The sequence below is a fragment of the Rana temporaria genome, chromosome 4, assembly GCF_905171775.1.
Source record: "Rana temporaria chromosome 4, aRanTem1.1, whole genome shotgun sequence".
In the NCBI taxonomy this organism is placed as follows: domain Eukaryota; kingdom Metazoa; phylum Chordata; class Amphibia; order Anura; family Ranidae; genus Rana; species Rana temporaria.
In genome coordinates, this window is record NC_053492.1 from 462617143 (window position 1) to 462637111 (window position 19969).

The following is a 19969-nucleotide window of genomic DNA, read 5'->3' on the forward strand; positions in this document are numbered from 1 at the left end:
ACGACGGTTTTCCTGCCAGGAAAAAGGACAAAAACAATCACCACCTTTTATATGAATTTCTGAGAAGATGTGGAAGATTACATTTCCAATCAGCATGGAGAACAAGAAGCTAGCGGCATATTTCCAGCCAAATCCATTCCAAGCAGTTCCCCTTTCGGAGCACTTAACACTCATATTTAGGGAGTAACATGCTCCAGAACCCCTCAATTCCTCCCCCCACATGACAGCCTCCACATCTGATCTCACATATTTCAAAAATCACATCATTCATTCAAAGGAATCTGTGAATGAATAAAACTACATGTCCCGTCTGCCACGGATGGCTTGCAGTTTCTCAAAAGAACTTTGAGGGTTGCCAATGAGTGCTCTCATATTTCATAGACACTTCCTCCAGCTTTCAAGGGAACAACCCTTAGGCCTTGTACACATGAGATCCTCTGGCGGATTTTGATCTGATGGCTGTACACACCAGACGACCGGATAAGTCCGGCGGACAGGATTCCAGCGGATAGATTTCTTAGCATGCTAAGAAATTTTTATCCGCTGAAAATCCGTCGGCTGGATTTTTATCCGCCTGAAAATGTCCGCTAGGCCGTAGACACGACCAGATCCATCTGCTGGAACTGATCCGCGGATCAATCCCAGCGGATCGATCCGGTCGTGTGTACGGGGCCTAAGTGCCGGTTCACACTGCGGTGGTACGACTTCAGGGGCGACTCAGCAAGGCGTCCTGAAGACGACTTCAGAGGCGACTTGCAAAAAGATTTCTGTATAGAAGTCAATGCAAGTCGCCCCCGAAGTCGTACAAGAACCTTTTTCTAAGTCGGAGCGACTTGCGTCTCTCCTATTAGAATCATCCCGTTGAATAGAACGGGACGCAACTTGTCAGGCGGCTGAGTCGCCCCAGTGTGAACCGGCTCTTAGGCTGCATTCACACCTGAGCGTAGCGTTTTTGGTCGTTTTTTTCTGGCGTTTTGTCGCACGTATTCGCGCGTTTGCATACAGCGTTGTCCGACGTTTTTGAACTTCAACGTTTTTTATTTTAGCCAATAGGAAAAATGATCATCTCTTTCATCACTTGTTGCTATGTTTGTAGATTTTTTTATCTTCTGCCTGGTTGAAATGTTCCATTTCACAGAACAGATTAAAGCGACAAAACGCCAGTAGAAAAGCTCATTGTCGCGCTAGACGCGTGAATCGAGCGTTTCCATTACTTTCTATGGGAATACAAACGCCCAAATCCACCCAATTTGCGCGACAAAAAAGGGTCCGGAACTTGTTTGAGCTTCAGGCGTTTTGGAGTGGAGATGTGAACCACCTCCATAGAGAATGGATTTTTTCCCCTCTAACGTTTCGGAGCTTCAGGCGACAAAACTCTCAGGTGTGAATGCGGCCTTACAGGAGGTGCGAGCAAGAAAAATAAATAAAAATTTCCTAAAAATATCCCATAATTTGTAGACGCTATAACATTTGCACAAACCAAATCAATATACGCTTATTGGGATTTTTCTTTACCAAAAACATGTAGCAGAATACATATTGGCCTAAATTGATGAAGAAATAATATATATTTTTTTTTATTATTGAATATGTTTTATAACAGAAAGTAAATGTTTTTTTTTTCCCCCTTCTAAATTGCTGTTTTTGTTTAGTTTATAGCGCAAAAAACACAAACAAACTGCAGAGGTGATCAAATACCAAAAGAAAGCTCAATCTTTGGGGAAGCGGTTTTTGACGACGTGTACACCGAGGTTCACTCAGGAAGATGAGGACACACTTGGAACTCAATGGTGGAGAGAACAATGAGGGATGCTGCAAGTGGTGCAAAGTTTGTGGATTTCTTAGGCCCCTTTCAGTCGTGCGGACCGCATGTCCGCTTTTTCATCCATCCGTTTGCGGATGAAAAAGGGACATACATTGGTCCCTATGTGATTGCGGGTGTCAGCGGATAAACATCCGCTGACACCCGTAATCATCCGCCTTCGCAAACATCCGATTTTGCAGACGGAAGAAAACCCTATTTTTTCCTTCCGTCTGCGGATCGGATGAACACGGACACACGGTCCGTGTTCATCAGCTCCCCCATAGGGGAGAGCGGAGAAATGACAGGGCGGTCCCTGCACAGTGTGCGGCGACCGCCCTGTCATCCGACGGCTCCGCGGGGATCTACGGAGCGATCATTACTGATCCGCCCCGTGTGAAAGGGCCCTTAGAAGATTTCTAAATCACAAAAGTCTTTTGCACACAAGACTTGATCAACATTTTATGTCGTCACTTGTTATAGCTTATGAATGAAGCAATTGTTGTTTGCACATAATGTAGATAGAGAGAATGTGAGCAAGAGCGAGAGATTGATTCACATTGGGTGTTCATAGTTTATACATTGCTCAAAAAATTTATAAAAAGGAACACTTGGAGAACACATCAGATCTCAATGGGCAAAAATCTCATGCTGGATATCTATACTGATATGGACGGGGTAATGTGTTAAAAATGAAAGGATGCCATAGTTTGATGGAAATGAACATTAACCTACAGAGGGCGGACAGAGGGCTGAATTCAAAGACACCTCGAAAATCAAAGTGAAAAAAAAAATTATGCAACAAGCTAGTCCACTTTGCTTATATTTCATTGCAACAACTCAAAATGGTCCTCAGGTTTTTGGTATGGCCCCCAAGTGCTTGTATGCATGCCTGACAACATCAGGGCAAGCTTCTAATGAGACAACGGATGGTGTCCTGGGGTATTTCCTCCCAGATCTGGACCAGAGAATCACTGAGCTCCTGAACAGACAAGTACAACCTGGCGACGTCGGATGGACCAAAACATAATGTCCCAAAGGTGTTCTTTTGGATTTAGGTCAGGTGGGGGCCATTCAATGGCATCAATTCCTTCATCCTCCAGGAACTGGCTGCATGCTCTCGCCACAAGAGGCCGGGCATTGTCGTGCACCAGGAGGAACCCAGGACCCACTGCACCAGTGTAGGGTCTGACAAAGGGTCTAAAGAATTCATCCCAATACCTAATGGCTTTCAGGGTGCCATTGTGTAGCCTGTAGAAGTCTGTGCGTCCCTCCATGGATATGCCTCCCCAGACCATCACTGACCCACCACCAAACCGGTCATGCTGAACGATACAGGCAGCATAAAGTTCTCCGCGGTTTCTCCAGCCCTCTTCACATCTGTCCCATGTGCTCAGGGTGAACCTGCTCTCATCTGTGAAAAGCACAGGGTGACAATGGCAGACTTGCCAATTCTGGTGTTCAATGGCAAATGTCAATCAAGCTCTACGGCGCCAGGCAGTGAGCACAGGGCTCACAAGAGGACGTTGTGTCCTCAGGCCACCCTCATGAAGTCTGTTTCTGATTGTTTGGTCAGAGAGATTCAAATCGCTGCCCTGCTGGAGGTCATTTTGTAGGGCTCTGGCAGTGCTCAACCCTTGCACAAAGGAGCAGAAACCGGTCCTGCTGATGGGTTAAGGACCTTCTACGGCTCTGTCCAGCTCTTCTAGAGTAACTGTCTGTCTCCTGGAATCTCCTCCATGCTCTTAAGACTGTGCTGGGAGACACAGCAAACCTTCTGGCAATGACACCTATTGATGTGCCATCCTGGAGGAGTTGGACTGCCTGTGCAACCTTTACAGGGTCCAAGTATCGCTCGTGCTACCAGTAGCGACACTGACCCTAGCCAAATGCAAAACCAGTAAAAAAAAAAAACTGTCAGAAAAATCGAGTGGGGGGGGGGGGGGGGGAACAAAACACGTCAGTGGCCTCCACCTGTAAAACCATTCCTGTTTTGGAGGTTGTCTCCTTGTTGCCCATCTAGTGCACTTGTTTTTAAACTTAATTAACAACCCCCTCTGTATACACCCCCCCCCCCTTTGCTACTTAACTAACCAGATCAATATCCCAGGAGTTTCATTGACTTGATGCTATACTCTGATTAAAAAGTGTTCCTTTATTTTTCTTTAACAGTGTATATTGGTTTATGCATGATCACATTTTTAAGTTATTTTATTTGAATTTTATGGTTTTGAGAAAAGAGCTACACTAGTTCTTGGGATAATTTTGATTACTTCATGGATTCCTAAGCAAGTGTCTGCATGGATTTGAATGGCTCTTTATGGGAATACATAACCCTTCCTTGGGATTATACCATTAGAATTACTACAGTGGTCTTCTCTACAGAAGGTTCCAGTATCAAGATTTATCCACCATTTCCTCCACAGGCCTATATGGGTGAAGTGCATCCTCATGCATTTTGTTTGGATTATCTTCTGGGAACAGTGCCTTCATTATACAATATCTTTTCATCGGTGTCATGGAGATTCCTGAATGATTTAAAGTGGTTCTAAAGCCTCAAGGGTTTTTTTTTTTTTTTTTTTTAACATTAATGGAGCTGGCTGGAGGCAGAACAGTTCTCTAGTGTTTACGATGAGTAAGCCCTTACGCTGCACTTAATTGAGCCGCCTAGACTTCTGGTGAGTTACCACCCTGGAACACGTAAAAGAAAATATTTCCTTCTAGCACTCATTTCATATGTCTTATGAACTTTAATGTACAATTTTCATATTTGTTTCACTTATGTTTTGAACCTCATCACTTATTTATTGAACTTTGTAACAGAGAATTGAACCATTTTTGATATAGCACCGAAGCTTATTGATTGTAAAGGTTTTTTTTAATTTTGCACAGAGCAGCCCCGATCCTCCTCTTCTCTGGTCTCTCTTCTCCGCTCCTGGCCCCTCCCTCCTGTTTAGTGCCCCTCAGACAGCAGCTTGTTACAGGTTGTCACCCAAGCCGAGTCAAAGCTCTGTGCATCCATTCAGACACAGAGCCCCGACCTGACCTGGCCCGCCCCTCTCTCCCCTCATTGACTTTGATTGACAGCTGTGGGAGAAAATAGCACCACTGCTCTGTCTCAGCCAATCAGGAGGAGTGTACTGGGTGGCTGAGGGGGATCAAGGACATTGCCGGAGAGAGAAAGAGCTCAGGTAGGTAATTTTGGAAGGGGGGGGGGGGGGGTTTGCTGCTACACACAGGTGTTTTTTTTTATCTTAATGCATACAATGCATTAAGATAAAAAAAATAAAAAAAAAAAACTTCTGCCTTTACGGCTAGGTTCACACTGCTGCGAATTCAAAATCGCTGTACAATCTTGATTTTACCGCGATTTCGCGGCTGCGATTTTGCCACGATTTCGGCCGCAATTTAAGAGACATTTGTGCAGGGTTCAATGTAAATCGCGGCCCGAAATCGCAAAAAGTAGTACAGGAACTACTTTTTGAAATCGGTGCAGCGCCGCAGATGCGGCGTCGCACCGATTAGGACAGTGCCATTGCCGACAATTGCCGGCAAATGCCGCCGATTTGAGATGCGATTTGACATGTCAAATCGCATCTCAAATCGTACAGTGTGAACCAGGGCTACAAGTCCTTTAAGTATATTGCCTCTCTCTTGGTAGCAGCTAATGCTTTAGGTCAGTGGTCATCAACCCTGTCCTCAGGGCCCACTAACAGGCCAGGCTTTATGCATTACCTTGTGGGAGATGCAGACTACAATACTGCATTTACTGAGCAGAAAATAATATCACCTGTGATGCAATTCAGTCATCTTGCAAACCTGGCCTGTTAGTGGGCCCTGAGGACAGGGTTGAGGACCACTGCTTTAGGTGTTATCGCCGACTTGGTTTGCCTTCCAAAAACCTTCTATGCTCAGCTAAGGAGCAAGCACTCAGGGGTGCCCCTATGGAAAACGGCTTTCCATGGGAGCACTTGCTGAAGGGAGATGCCTGGAGCGCTGGCAGGGGACCCAAGAAGAAAAAGGATCGGGTCCATGGTGCCCCTTCCTCCCAAACACCCCTTTCTTGTTACTAGGTGAGAATTCTACCGGTGCTTTCTTTCTCTGGTTGGGTGCCCTGGGGTTTTATCGACACCTGACCCAATGAGTAACACTTTGCTTATCCATGATTTAAAAATATATTGGAAATATATTTTGAAATGCCCACTCATTGGGTTTTCGTTTGCATATTGTTCTTTTGTCCTATTTTTTTTTCCTCCTCTGCCTGCTCTTATTTCCCCTGACCTATATAGCTAAAATCTTGACTTTTGTTATATTGGTGGCATTGTAACCATATTAAAACATTTTTCAAATATGATATATGTTTTATCCAAGCCTTTGAATGAGAAAAAAGAAAGAAAAAAAGGAAAGAAAAGAAAAAAAGGAAAGAAAAGAAAAGAAAAGAAAAGAAAAGAAAAGAAAGAAAGAAAGAAAGAAAGAAAGAAAGAAAGAAAGAAAGAAAGAAAGAATTGGTGGCATTGTAACCATATTAAAACATTTTTCAAATATGATATGATATGATATATGTTTTATCCAAGCCTTTGAATGAGAAAAAAAGAAAGAAAGAAAAAAAGGAAAGAAAGAAAAAAAGGAAAGAAAGAAAAAAAGGAAAGAAAGAAAAAAAGGAAAGAAAGAAAAAAAGGAAAGAAAGAAAAAAAGGAAAGAAAGAAAAAAAAGAAAGAAAGAAAGAAAGAAAGAAAAAAAAAAAGGAAAGAAAGAATTGGTGGCATTGTAACCATATTAAAACATTTTTCAAATATGATATGATATATGTTTTATCCAAGCCTTTGAATGAGAAAAGAAAGAAAGAAAGAAAGAAAAAAAAAAAAGAAAGAAAGAAAGAAAGAAAAAAAAGAAAGAAAGAAAGAAAAAAAAGAAAGAAAGAAAGAAAAAAAAGAAAGAAAGAAAGAAAGAAAGAAAGAAAGAAAGAAAGAAAGAAAGAAAGAAAGAAAGAAAGAAAGAAAAAAGGAAAGAAAGAATTGGTGGCATTGTAACCATATTAAAACATTTTTCAAATATATGATATGATATGATATGATATATATTTTATCCAAGCCTTTGAATGAGAAAAAAAGAAAGAAAGAAAAAAGGAAAGAAAGAAAAAAAAGGAAAGAAAGAAAAAAAAGGAAAGAAAGAAAAAAAAGGAAAGAAAGAAAAAAAAGGAAAGAAAGAAAAAAAGGAAAGAAAGAAAAAAGGAAAGAAAGAAAAAAAGGAAAGAATGAAAAAAAGGAAAGAAAGAATTGGTGGCATTGTAACCATATTAAAACATTTTTCAAATATGATATGATATGATATATGTTTTATCCAAGCCTTTGAATGAGAAAAAAAGGAAAGAAAGAAAGAAGGAAAGAAAGAAGGAAAGAAAAAAAAAAAAAAAAAAAGGAAGGAAAGAAAAAAAAAAAAAAAAAAAAGAAGGAAGGAAAGAAAAAAAGAAGGAAAGAAAAAAAAAAAAGGAAGGAAAGAAAAAAAAAAGGAAAGAAAAAGAACGTGTTTGTTATTTTAAATAAAAAAAAAAAATTAAGCTTTAATATTTCTTTAAACTGATATCAACGTCAGGACTGTTTGGCCCGGTGGACAGTCAGGCATAAGATGTTATACACATAGAAAGGACTACATATCACAAATATTTGAGCATTATTGGAGATTAGAGGCTGAGATTTTATTATTGCAGTGACTGTATACTGTTATAAACAAACCATATTAGTATGATAACGAAGCGACTCATATAGCTTTGCGAGATTGCTTGACAGTTTAGATGGGCGTCACCTTGTGTGAAATGTTGACTTTATTGAAGATAACCAATAAATGGTCTGGGTGGATCTAGAATTGTATTATGTGACACATCCCTTTGGAATAACATTCACTTATAGGCTCCATGCACACTGAAGCTCATAAACTGCAGTTTATTGTTTTTTTTGTTTTTTTTAAAGCCCATAAACTGCACTCTAGGTTAGCCTATGTGTCCATGCACACATGGACGTTTTTTAGCGTTAATGAGCAGTGGAGATTATGGGCTTTTTTCTGAACGCCCGAAAATCGCGTTCAAAGTGCCGTTTTACGGTTAAAAAAAAATGCTAAAAAAAAACGCTCAAAAACGCAGCTCGCCAGCGTTTTTTATCCATTGAAAAAAAAAAAAAGCTAAAAAAACACTAATAAACGCTATTGCAAAGACGCTAAAAAATGTTGAAAGGCTCCCTGTAAAGCTACTGGCGTTTTTTATAGCTTGTTTTAGCTTCCAGTGCACATGGAGCCATACAGTACATTGCGAGGAATCTTTATTGAAGAATTTACGCATGCAAATATTAAATTTAAGCAAATAGCGCTGGTAGATCCGAAAATAACAGCTGGGGGAAAAAAAACGAGGCAAATGGTATACAAGTATAAATTGCCGCGCCAATATATAGAGACAATCCAAAATTCAAGGTGAACCATTAACTCAAATAAATAAATAATAAAAATAAAAAAAAACACAAGGTTTAGGATTGTGTCTATGGGAACGTTTGACCATTCTTTTAGAAGCACATTTGTGAGGTCAGGCACTGATGTTGGATGAGAAGGCATGGCTCACAGTCTCTGCACAAATTCATCCCAAAAGGTGTTCTATCAGGTTGAGGTCAGGACGCTGTGCAGGCCAGTCAAGTTCCTCCACCCCAAACTTGCTCAGAGTTTGGTATGAATTAGAGCGGAGACTGTGAGCCAGGCCTTCTCATCCAACATCAGTGCCTGACTTCGCAAATGCGCTTCTGGAAGAATGGTCAAACATTCCCATAGACCAGGGTTGCCAACTTTCAGTAAATTTAAGAAAAGTTTGTAAAATCTGTACTTTTTGCATCTGTCCTTGAATGTCCATTATGGACATGTAGGCTGCACGTCCGTAACTGACATTTAGCCTAGGTTCACACTGCTGCGAATTCAAAATCGCGGTAAAATGCACGATTTTGCCGCGATTTCGGACGCAATTTAATGTAAATCGTGGCCCGAAATCGCAAAAAGTAGTACAGGAACTACTTTTTGAAATCGCAGATGCAGCGTCGCACTGATTAGGACAGTGCCATTGCCGACAATTGCCGCCGATTTGAGATGCGATTTGACATGTCAAATCGCATCTCAAATCGTACCCAGTGTGAACCAGGGCTAATGGACAGATGCAACAGTTATGGATTTTCCAAACTGTTTGTATATTTACTGAAAGTTGTCAACCCGGCCATAGACACACTCCTAAACCTTGGGGACGGCCTTCCCAGAAGAGTTGAAGCTGTTATAGCTGCAAAGGGTGGGCCAACTCAATATTGAACCCTACAGACTAAGACTGGGATGCCATTAAAGTTCATGTGTGTGTAAAGGCAGGCGTCCCAATACTTCATATACACACACACACACCCATACGTGTCCAAAGGCCAAGTCTACTGCTGTGATGATGAAAATATTATGGGATCCAATGCCGGCAACACCCAAATGCACCGTCTCCTCAAATTAGGGAGTCTCCTCAAAGAGGCAACGGTGCACTTGGGTGTTGCCAGCATTGGATCACATAATATTTTCATCATCACAGCAGTAGACTTGGACACATTTGGGACTATATCTATCTATCTATCTATACACACACACACACACACACACACATATATATACACACATACATACACATACACACACCTGGATTCAGATAGCTATACGCCGACGTGACTCTGAATCTACGCCGTCCTAAATTTAAGCGTATTCTGGAAACCAGATACGCTTAAATTAGGCTAAGATACGAGCAGCGCAAGTCTCCTACGCCGTCGTATCTTAGGGTGCAATATTTACGCTGGCCGCTAGGTGGTGCTTCAGTTGAGTTCAGCGTAGAATATGCAAATGACTAAATACGCCGATTCAGAAACGTACGTGCGCCCGGCGCATTTTTTTTTACGTACGGCTTTTTCCCGGGTAAAGTTAGTCGAACAAATAGCTTGCTTAGTTAATGTTAAGTATGGCCGTCGTTCCCGCGGCGAAATTTGTCATTTTTACGTCTTTTGCATAAGTCGTCCGTGAATGGGGCTGGACGTAATTTCACGTCGAAACCAATACGTCCTTGCAGCGTACTTTGGAGCAATGCACACTGGGATATGTACACGGACGGCGCATGCACCGTTCGTAAAAAACGTCAATCATGTCGGGTCACCAATCATTTACATAAAACACGCCCCCTCATCCTCATTTGAATTAGGCGCGCTTACGCCGACCCCCATTTACGCTACGCCGCCGTAATTTAGGAAGCAAGTGCTTTGTGACTACAGCACTTGCCTCTCTGACTTGTGGCGGCGTAGCGTAAATACGATACACTACGCCGCCTGAAAGATGCGCCGCCCTACCTGAATCTAGCTAATATATTTTTTTTTTTATCCATTTTTATTTCTTTTCCATTTTTGAGTTAATCTTTATGAAGCTTGGATTTTCACTATAAGCGCAGCAATTTGAATATATGTAAATATTATTGATCTATATTTTACAAGAGCCTCTGTAATTTCCCAGGTGTGGCTGTAATATTTTAATTAATTGTTTTAAAGAGGACAATATGAATTCCTGCCAGCCAGTCTGTAATAAGATAAAACATACAGTGTGTGTGTGTGTGTGTGTGTGTGTTTTAATTCAGCAGCTAAAAACCTTTAGTGATTACATGGTACAAACCGCTAACCACAATAGTAATCAGTGGCCCGGATTCAGAAAGCAATTGCGCCCTTGTAACCATAGGTTACACGGCGCAATTGCTGACTTGCTCCGGTGTAACGAGTGCTCCCGATTCAGGAACCTCGTTACACCGGCTGCAGCCTAAAATCTGCGCAGCATAAGGCTCTTATGCCTCGCAGATTTTAGGCTGCATTCTTGCGGGGGCCGCTTCCATTGTGTATCAGCGTGTAGTATGCAAATTGCATACTACCACTGATTCACAAGCTTGCGCGGGCCCCGCGCAAGCCAGGTACGGAGTTTCCGTACGGCAACTTTAGCGCAAGGCTGCCCTTTCTAATAGTAGGGGCAGCCAATGCTAAAGTATATCCGGCCTTCCCGCGCCGTGAAATTTGAATTTCACGGCGTTTGCGTAAGTGAAACGTGAATGGCGCTGGACGCCATTCACGTTCACTTAGAAGCAAATGACGTCCTTGCGACGTCATTTGCCGCAATGCACGTCGGGAAAGTTTCCTGACGGAGCATGCGCTCTACGCTCGGCGCGCCTAATTTAAATGATTCCCGCCCCCGGCGGGATCATTTAAATTGTGCGCGCTTACGCCGGGCAAGTTTGCCGGCGCGCCCTCGCAATTTACGGAGCTACTGTTCCGTGAATCGAGGGCAGCGCAAAATATTTGCGTGGGCGCAGGGCAAAATCGTTGCCCTGTGCCCGCGCAAATATAGCGCAAGCTATGCTGAATCTGGGCCAATGAATAAATCAATTTCATTCAATAAAAATGGTTGCTTATACACCAGTGAAATTCACTGGTATAAGCAACCATAGTGTGTGTGTGTGGGGGGGGGGGGGGGGAATCCTGATCACTTTCCCAGAGTAGTACAATGTTATTATGGTAAGACTGTATTGCTCTGGTCACAGTGTATAAAAAATAAATAAAATTATAAAACATTTACATACTGTCACTAGTCAGTGTCCCTGATTACTTCCATGTCAGTTATACGATGATGCTGCTGTACTGCACTGGTGACAGTATGTAAAAAAATTAATTGTGAAAAAAAGGATTTTTCTTAATTTTCAAAAAAATTGTGACAACAAATTACACCTTGTTAAAAAAAAAAAAAAAAAAAAAAAATAAAATTCTCCATGCCTCTTACAAAATACATCATACTTCGGGGGGCGATTTGTATAGACAACTTTCCAGGAATCCGCACAGATGTCGGTCAGGCAAATCGCCCCTGAAGTCAAGCTGCATTGCCGAGTGGAAATAGTGCGACTTCAGCTGAACTTGTATGATTTCTAACCTGCACCAATGGGAACCTAGGCTGAATACATTCCAGGTGCATTAAAACAAAGTGTGCAAGACTTCGTACAATTTCACACTGGAAGTAATGTTAAGCCCCCCCCCCTCCTCCTCCTCCCTCCAAAAAGCAATCGGCAGTGCATTTTAGCATGTGCACATATTTGGGGGATGGGAGCTGTGTCTTTACCTGGCTCTGTTGCCCCTCTGATGTAGAAGGAGACCTGGGAAGGTGTCATGGTGAAGCCTTGTTGGAGGATTTCCCTGGAAAGACAGGAAACCGGAGACATCACACAGCTGTCAGCACTGATATAGGTGTCAAAACAAATGAGAAAAGAACCCCCCCCAGTGACCCCAACACACAAAGGGACACTCCAGGGACATTATAGAACATATACATCTCATACCAGTGACCTTCATCCCACCACAGAGGAGACACTCCAGACTCAGGGTAGAACTCCGCTATCCCACCACCACATACCCAAAAAGAGAGGGACCCCAGCACAGAGAGGACACTGCAACCACATGACAGACCCTCCTCCATCCCAGAGAGAGAGAGAGATCACCCACCCCCCCAGTAATGCAGAGAGGGCACCCCGTCACATGACAGAATCACCCCCCGCCCAAGAGTGCAGAGGGGACCCCCCAGTCACACGACAGAACCCCCCAGTCACACGACAGAACCCCCCCAAGAGTGCAGAGGCAACCCCCCAGTCACATGACAGAACCCCCCCCCCCCCCAAGAGTGCAGAGGGGACCCCCCCCAGTCACATGACAGAATCCCCCCAAGAGTGCAAAGGGGACCCCCCAGTTACATGACAGAATCCCCCCCAAGAGTGCAGAGGGGACCCCCCAGTTACATGAAAGAATCCCCCCAAGAGTGCAAAGGGGACCCCCCAGTTACATGAAAGAATCCCCCCAAGAGTGCAAAGGGGACCCCCCAGTTACATGACAGAACCCCCCCCCCCAAGAGTGCAGAGGGGACCCCCCAGTCACACGACAGAACCCCCCAAGAGTGCAGAGGCAACCCCCCAGTCACACGACAGAACCCCCCCCCCCCCCCCCAAGAGTGCAGAGGGGACCCCCCCAGTCACACGACAGAACCCCCCCCCCCCCCCCCGAGAGTGCAGAGGGGACCCCCCCAGTCACACGACAGAATCCCCCTCAAGAGTGCAGAGGGGGCACCCCAACACATGACAGAATCCCCCCAAGAGTCCACAGGGGACCCCCCAGTGACATGACAGACCCCCCATCCCCACCAGTGATCCTCCGACACACAGAGGACCCCTCTGACACCTGACAGAACCCCCCCCCCCAAAAGCGCAGAGGGGACCCCCCAGTCACATGACAGAACCCCCCCAAGAGCGCAGAGGGGACCCCCCATTCACATGACAGAACCCCCCCCCCCCCCCAAGAGCGCAGAGGGGACCCCCCAGTCACATGACAGAACCCCCCCCCCCCCAAGAGCGCAGAGGGGACCCCCCATTCACATGACAGAACCCCCCCAGAGCGCAGAGAGGACCCCCATTCACATGACAGAACCCCCCCCCCCCCAAGAGCGCAGAGGGGACCCCCAAGTCACATGACAGAACCCCCCCAAGAGCGCAGAGGGGACCCCCCAGTCACATGACAGAACCCCCCCAAGAGCGCAGAGGGGACCCCCCAGTCACATGACAGAACCCCCCAAGAGCGCAGAGGGTACCCCCCATTCACATGACAGAACCCCCCCCCCCCCCCCAAGAGCGCAGAGGGGACCCCCAAGTCACATGACAGAACCCCCCCCCAAGAGCGCAGAGGGGACCCCCAAGTCACATGACAGAACCCCCCCAAGAGCGCAGAGGGGACCCCCCATTCACATGACAGAACCCCCCCCCCAAGAGCGCAGAGGGGACCCCCCATTCACATGACAGAACCCCTCCAAGAGCGCAGAGGGGACCCCCAAGTCACATGACAGAACCCCCCAAGAGCACAGAGGGGACCCCCCAGTCACATGACAGAACCCCCCAAGAGCACAGAGGGGACCCCCCAGTCACATGACAGAATCCCCCCCAAGAGTGCAGAGGGGACCCCCCAGTCACATGACAGAATCCCACCAAGTCACATGACAGAACCCCCCAAGAGCACAGAGGGGACCCCGCAGTCACATGACAGAAACCCCCCCCCCCAAGAGTGCAGATGGGACCCCCCAGTCACATGACAGAATCCCCCCAAGAGTGCAGAGGGGACCCCCCCCAGTCACATGACAGAACCCCCCCAAGAGCGAAGAGGGGACCACCCAGTCACATGACAGAATCCCCCCAAGAGTGCAGAGGGGACCCCCAAGTCACATGACAGAACCCCCCCCAAGAGCGCAGAGGGGACCCCCCAGTCACATGACAGAATCCCCCCAAGAGCGCAGAGGGGACCCCCAAGTCACATGACAGAACCCCCCCAAGAGCGCAGAGGGGACCCCCCAGTCACATGACTGAAACCCCCCCCCCCCCCAAGAGCGCAGAGGGGACCCCCCAGTCACATGACAGAATCCCCCCCAAGAGTGCAGAGGGGACCCCCCAGTCACATGACAGAAACCCCCCCAAGAATGCAGAGGGGACCCCCCAGTCACATGACAGAATCCCCCCCAAGAGTGCAGAGGGGACCCCCAGTCACATGACAGACCCCCATCTCCACCAGTGATCCCCCGACACACAGAGGACCCCTCTGACACCTGACAGAACCCCCGCCACTGAGGGGTCACCTCCCTCCCCCCGGCCCCGTTCTTCCCTCACATTACCGAATACGGAGCCCCCCTCAGAAGGACGGAGCCGGTCCTCTAGAACCGTCACCAACGTCTCTCCTCAGACCGGTCTAAACCGGCTCAGCTCACCGGAAGTACTGACAGCTCACAGATACACACAGAGACTCTGCGGCACACAGCCACGCCCGCCAATTCCGGCACAGCCAACCCCAGAACAGCCCGCCCTCCGCCAATCACTAGGCGGACGGGGCAAAAGACGAGCGCCGATTGGCTGCGCAGGAAGCGCGTGTGTTGATGTTTATAGGGGGCGGGGTCATGCGTTGTAGATCTGCCCGCTGTCTCTGGTTTCCTTAGATGACCCGACAATTGTTGTCACAACTTGTTCCTGGAAAGGTCCCCGGAGAGCTCTGAGTCATGGATGGCTTCTCTCAGTAAACACCGCTAGAATGGGCCGGATCTATCCTGTATAGTAACAAATGTCAGGGGGAGCAGAGCATGGCATCTGCAGGTTGTAGGGCTGTGTATAGGAGTCAGCAGAGCAAAGGAGAGGGATCATCACTGCTGGAGAGGAGAGGGATCATCACTGCTGGAGAGGAGAGGGATCATCACTGCTGAAGAGGGATCATCACTGCTGGAGAGGAGAGGGATCATCACCGCTGGAGAGGAGAGGGATCATCACCGCTGGAGAGGAGAGGGATCATCACTGCTGGAGAGGAGAGGGATCATCACTGCTGGAGAGGAGAGGGATCATCACTGCTGGAGAGGAGAGGGATCATCACTGCTGAAGAGGGATCATCACTGCTGGAGAGGAGAGGGATCATCACTGCTAGAGAGGAGAGGAGAGGGATCATCACTGCTGGAGAGGAGAGAAATCATCACTGCTGGAGAGGAGAGGGATCATCACCGCTGGAGAGGAGAGGGATCATCACCGCTGGAGAGGAGAGGGATCATCACCGCTGGAGAGGAGAGGGATCATCACCGCTGGAGAGGAGAGGGATCATCACCGCTGGAGAGGAGAGGGATCGTCACCGCTGGAGAGGAGAGGGATCGTCACCGCTGGAGAGGAGAGGGATCGTCACCGCTGGAGAGGAGAGGGATCGTCACCGCTGGAGAGGAGAGGGATCGTCACCGCTGGAGAGGAGAGGGATCATCACCGCTGGAGAGGAAAGGGATCATCACCGCTGAGAGGAGAGGGATCATCACCGCTGGAGAGGAGAGGGATCATCACCGCTGGAGAGGAGAGGGATCATCACCGCTGGAGAGGAGAGGGATCATCACCGCTGGAGAGCAGAGGGATCATCACTGCTGGAGAGCAGAGGGATCATCACTGCTGGAGAGGAGAGGGATCATCACTGCTGGAGAGGAAAGGGATCATCACTGCTGGAGAGGAAAGGGATCATCACTGCTGGAGAGGAAAGGGATCATCACCGCTGGAGAGGAGAGGGATGGATCATCACTGCTGGAGAGGAGAGGGATCATCACTGCTGGAGAGGAGAGGGATCATCACTGCTGGAGAGGAGAGGGATCATCACTGCTGGAGAGGAGAGGGATCATCACTGCTGGAGAGGGATCATCACTACTGGAGAGGAGAGGGATCATCACTACTGGAGAGGAGAGGGATCATCACTGCTGGAGAGGAGAGGGATCATCACTGCTGGAGAGCAGAGGGATCATCACTGCTGGAGAGGAAAGGGATCATCACTGCTGGAGAGGAAAGGGATCATCACCGCTGGAGAGGAGAGGGATGGATCATCACTGCTGGAGAGGAGAGGGGTCATCACTGCTGGAGAGGAGAGGGATCATCACCGCTGGAGAGGAGAGGGATCATCACTGCTGGAGAGGAGAGGGATCATCACTGCTGGAGAGGAGAGGGATCATCACCGCTGGAGAGGAGAGGGATCATCACCGCTGGAGAGCAGAGGGATCATCACTGCTGGAGAGCAGAGGGATTATCACTGCTGGAGAGGAAAGGGATCATCACTGCTGGAGAGGAAAGGGATCATCACTGCTGGAGAGGAAAGGGATCATCACCGCTGGAGAGGAGAGGGATGGATCATCACTGCTGGAGAGGAGAGGGATCATCACTGCTGGAGAGGAGAGGGATCATCACTGCTGGAGAGGAGAGGGATCATCACTGCTGGAGAGGAGAGGGATCATCACTGCTGGAGAGGAGAGGGATCATCACTGCTGGAGAGGGATCATCACTACTGGAGAGGGATCATCACTACTGGAGAGGAGAGGGATCATCACTGCTGGAGAGGAGAGGAATCATCACTGCTGGAGAGGGATCATCACTGCTGGAGAGGAGAGGGATCATCACTGCTGGAGAGGAAAGGGATCATCACTGCTGGAGAGGAGAGGGATCATCACTGCTGGAGAGGAGAGGGATCATCACCGCTGGAGAGGAGAGAAATCATCACTGCAGGAGAGAAGAGGGATCATCACTACTGGAGAGGAGAGGGATCATCACTGCTGGAGAGGAGAGGGATCATCACTGCTGGAGAGGAGAGGGATCATCACTGCTGGAGAGGAAAGGGATCATCACTGCTGGAGAGGAAAGGGATCATCACTGCTGGAGAGGAGAGGGATCATCACTGCTGGAGAGGAAAGGGATCATCACTGCTGGAGAGGAAAGGGATCATCACTGCTGGAGAGGAGAGGGATCATCACTGCTGGAGAGGAAAGGGATCATCACTGCTGGAGAGGAGAGGAATCATCACTGCTGGAGAGGGATCATCACTGCTGGAGAGGAGAGGAATCATCACTGCTGGAGAGGGATCATCACTGCTGGAGAGGAGAGGGATCATCACTGCTGGAGAGGAAAGGGATCATCACTGCTGGAGAGGAAAGGGATCATCACTGCTGGAGAGGAGAGGGATCATCACCGCTGGAGAGGAGAGGGATCATCACCGCTGGAGAGGAGAGGGATCATCACTGCTGGAGAGGAGAGGGATCATCACTGCTGGAGAGGAGAGGGATCATCACTGCTGGAGAGGAAAGGGATCATCACTGCTGGAGAGGAGAGGGATCATCACTGCTGGAGAGGAGAGGGATCATCACCGCTGGAGAGGAGAGAAATCATCACTGCAGGAGAGAAGAGGGATCATCACTACTGGAGAGGAGAGGGATCATCACTGCTGGAGAGGAGAGGGATCATCACTGCTGGAGAGGAGAGGGATCATCACTGCTGGAGAGGAAAGGGATCATCACTGCTGGAGAGGAAAGGGATCATCACTGCTGGAGAGGAGAGGGATCATCACTGCTGGAGAGGAAAGGGATCATCACTGCTGGAGAGGAAAGGGATCATCACTGCTGGAGAGGAGAGGGATCATCACTGCTGGAGAGGAAAGGGATCATCACTGCTGGAGAGGAGAGGAATCATCACTGCTGGAGAGGGATCATCACTGCTGGAGAGGAGAGGGATCATCACTGCTGGAGAGGAAAGGGATCATCACTGCTGGAGAGGAGAGGAATCATCACTGCTGGAGAGGGATCATCACTGCTGGAGAGGAGAGGGATCATCACTGCTGGAGAGGAAAGGGATCATCACTGCTGGAGAGGAAAGGGATCATCACTGCTGGAGAGGAGAGGGATCATCACCGCTGGAGAGGAGAGGGATCATCACTGCTGGAGAGGAGAGGGATCATCACTGCTGGAGAGGAGAGGGATCATCACTGCTGGAGAGGAGAGGGATCATCACTGCTGGAGAGGAGAGGGATCATCACTGCTGGAGAGAAGAGGGATCATCACTGCTGGAGAGGAGAGGGATCATCACTGCTGGAGAGGAGAGGGATCATCACCGCTGGAGAGGAGAGGGATCATCACCGCTGGAGAGGAGAGGGATCATCACCGCTGGAGAGGGATCATCACCGCTGGAGAGGAGAGGGATCATCACTGCTGGAGAGGAGAGGGATCATCACTGCTGGAGAGGAGAGGGATCATCACTGCTGGAGAGGAGAGGGATCATCACTGCTGGAGAGGAGAGGGATCATCACTGCTGGAGAGGAGAGGGATCATCACTGCTGGAGAGGAGAGGGATCATCACTGCTGGAGAGGAGAGGGATCATCACTGCTGGAGAGAAGAGGGATCATCACTGCTGGAGAGGAGAGGGATCATCACTGCTGGAGAGAAGAGGGATCATCACTGCTGGAGAGGAGACATTGCGGCATCGCCGCTTAGCAAAGGCTGGACGGCTCGAGTTCTGCAAAGATAACGGCGTTCCTGCTTTGAAAAAAGTGGAGGGACGCCGTCCCCACGCGTTCCCGCAAGACTCGAGCCCTGACTGTAGCCAATCACATGGACAGTAGTAAACAATATGTCATTTTCTGGCCAGAGGTCAAGTGCTGGGAAAAAAAGTGTGGGAACTCACCCAAGATTCCCCACCCGCCCCATCCGTGTTAAAAAAAAAATGATAAAAATAAAATTTGGGTACAGTGTTGCATGACTGAGTAATTGTCATTCAGAATTACTCGAATTCACGAACGTACGCCCGGCCGATGCAGTACAGATACGCCGTTTAGGCTTTTCCCGGCGTAAAGTTACCCCTGCTATATGGAGGCGTACATGCGGCGTACCAATGTTAAGTATGGACGTCGTTCCCGCGTCAAATTTTGAAAATTTTACGTTGTTTGCGTAAGTCGTCCGTGAATAGGGCTGGACGTCATTTACGTTCACGTTGAAACCAATACGTCCTTGCGGCGTACTTTGGAGCAATGCACACTGGGATATGTCCACGGACGGCGCATGCGCCGTTCATAAAAAGCGTCATTTATGTGGGGTCACACAACATTTACATAACATACGCCCACATCTTCCAAATTTGAATTAGGCGAGCTTACGCCGGCCTATTTACGCTACGCCGCCGCAACTTACGGAGCAAGTGCTTTGAGAATACTGCACTTGCCCGTCTAAGTTGCGGAGGCATAACGTAAATAGGATACGTTACGCCCGCACAAAGATACGCCGATCTACGAGAGTCTGGGCCAGAGTGTATGACTCGGTCCCGCCCCCGGCGGCCGCATCATTGGATTTGATTGACAGCAGCGGGAGCCAATGGCTGGGCTGCTATCAATCTATCCAATGAAGAGCCGATCAGGCATGGGGAGAACGACTAGGGTGACCACGTGTCCCGGATTGCCTGGGACAGTCCCGCATTTTGCAGGTCTGTCACGGGCACATTCATTCCGGGACAATACAGTGTCCCAGAATGAAACTTGACACAGCCACGCCCCTGGGCCAATCTGATGCCCCCAAAAATGGCCGCCACATCACCGCTTTACTCACAGACAGTACTTGCCCTTGCGGGGAATGCCTGGAGAAGCACAATCCCTGCCCCCTGCTTGTGATTGGAGAAATCATAAATCCCGCCTCTTGTGTTCAATTACTGTGCTGTGATTCGTTACAGCACAAGCTGATTTTTGGGAATGGAGGGTGTCCCT

General features: G+C 48.0%; 1 protein-coding gene across 3 annotated transcripts in view; it reads right to left on the reverse strand.

Annotated features, from left to right (window-relative positions):
• Positions 1–14744, reverse strand: part of GPCPD1 (glycerophosphocholine phosphodiesterase 1) — a 131156-nt gene extending 116412 nt beyond the window's left edge. For 2 of the 3 annotated variants that reach the window (XM_040351681.1, XM_040351682.1), the window contains exons 1-2: positions 14567–14692; positions 11987–12060 (exon numbers count right to left, since the gene is read on the reverse strand). In XM_040351681.1, the coding sequence (XP_040207615.1) occupies positions 11987–12035 (49 nt within the window). In that variant the 5' untranslated portion in view covers positions 12036–12060; positions 14567–14692. Of the gene's footprint in view, positions 1–11986; positions 12061–14566 lie in introns of all 3 variants that reach the window. The other variant, XM_040351683.1, reaches the window with a different exon arrangement.
• Positions 14745–19969: the final 5225 nt, after the last annotated feature.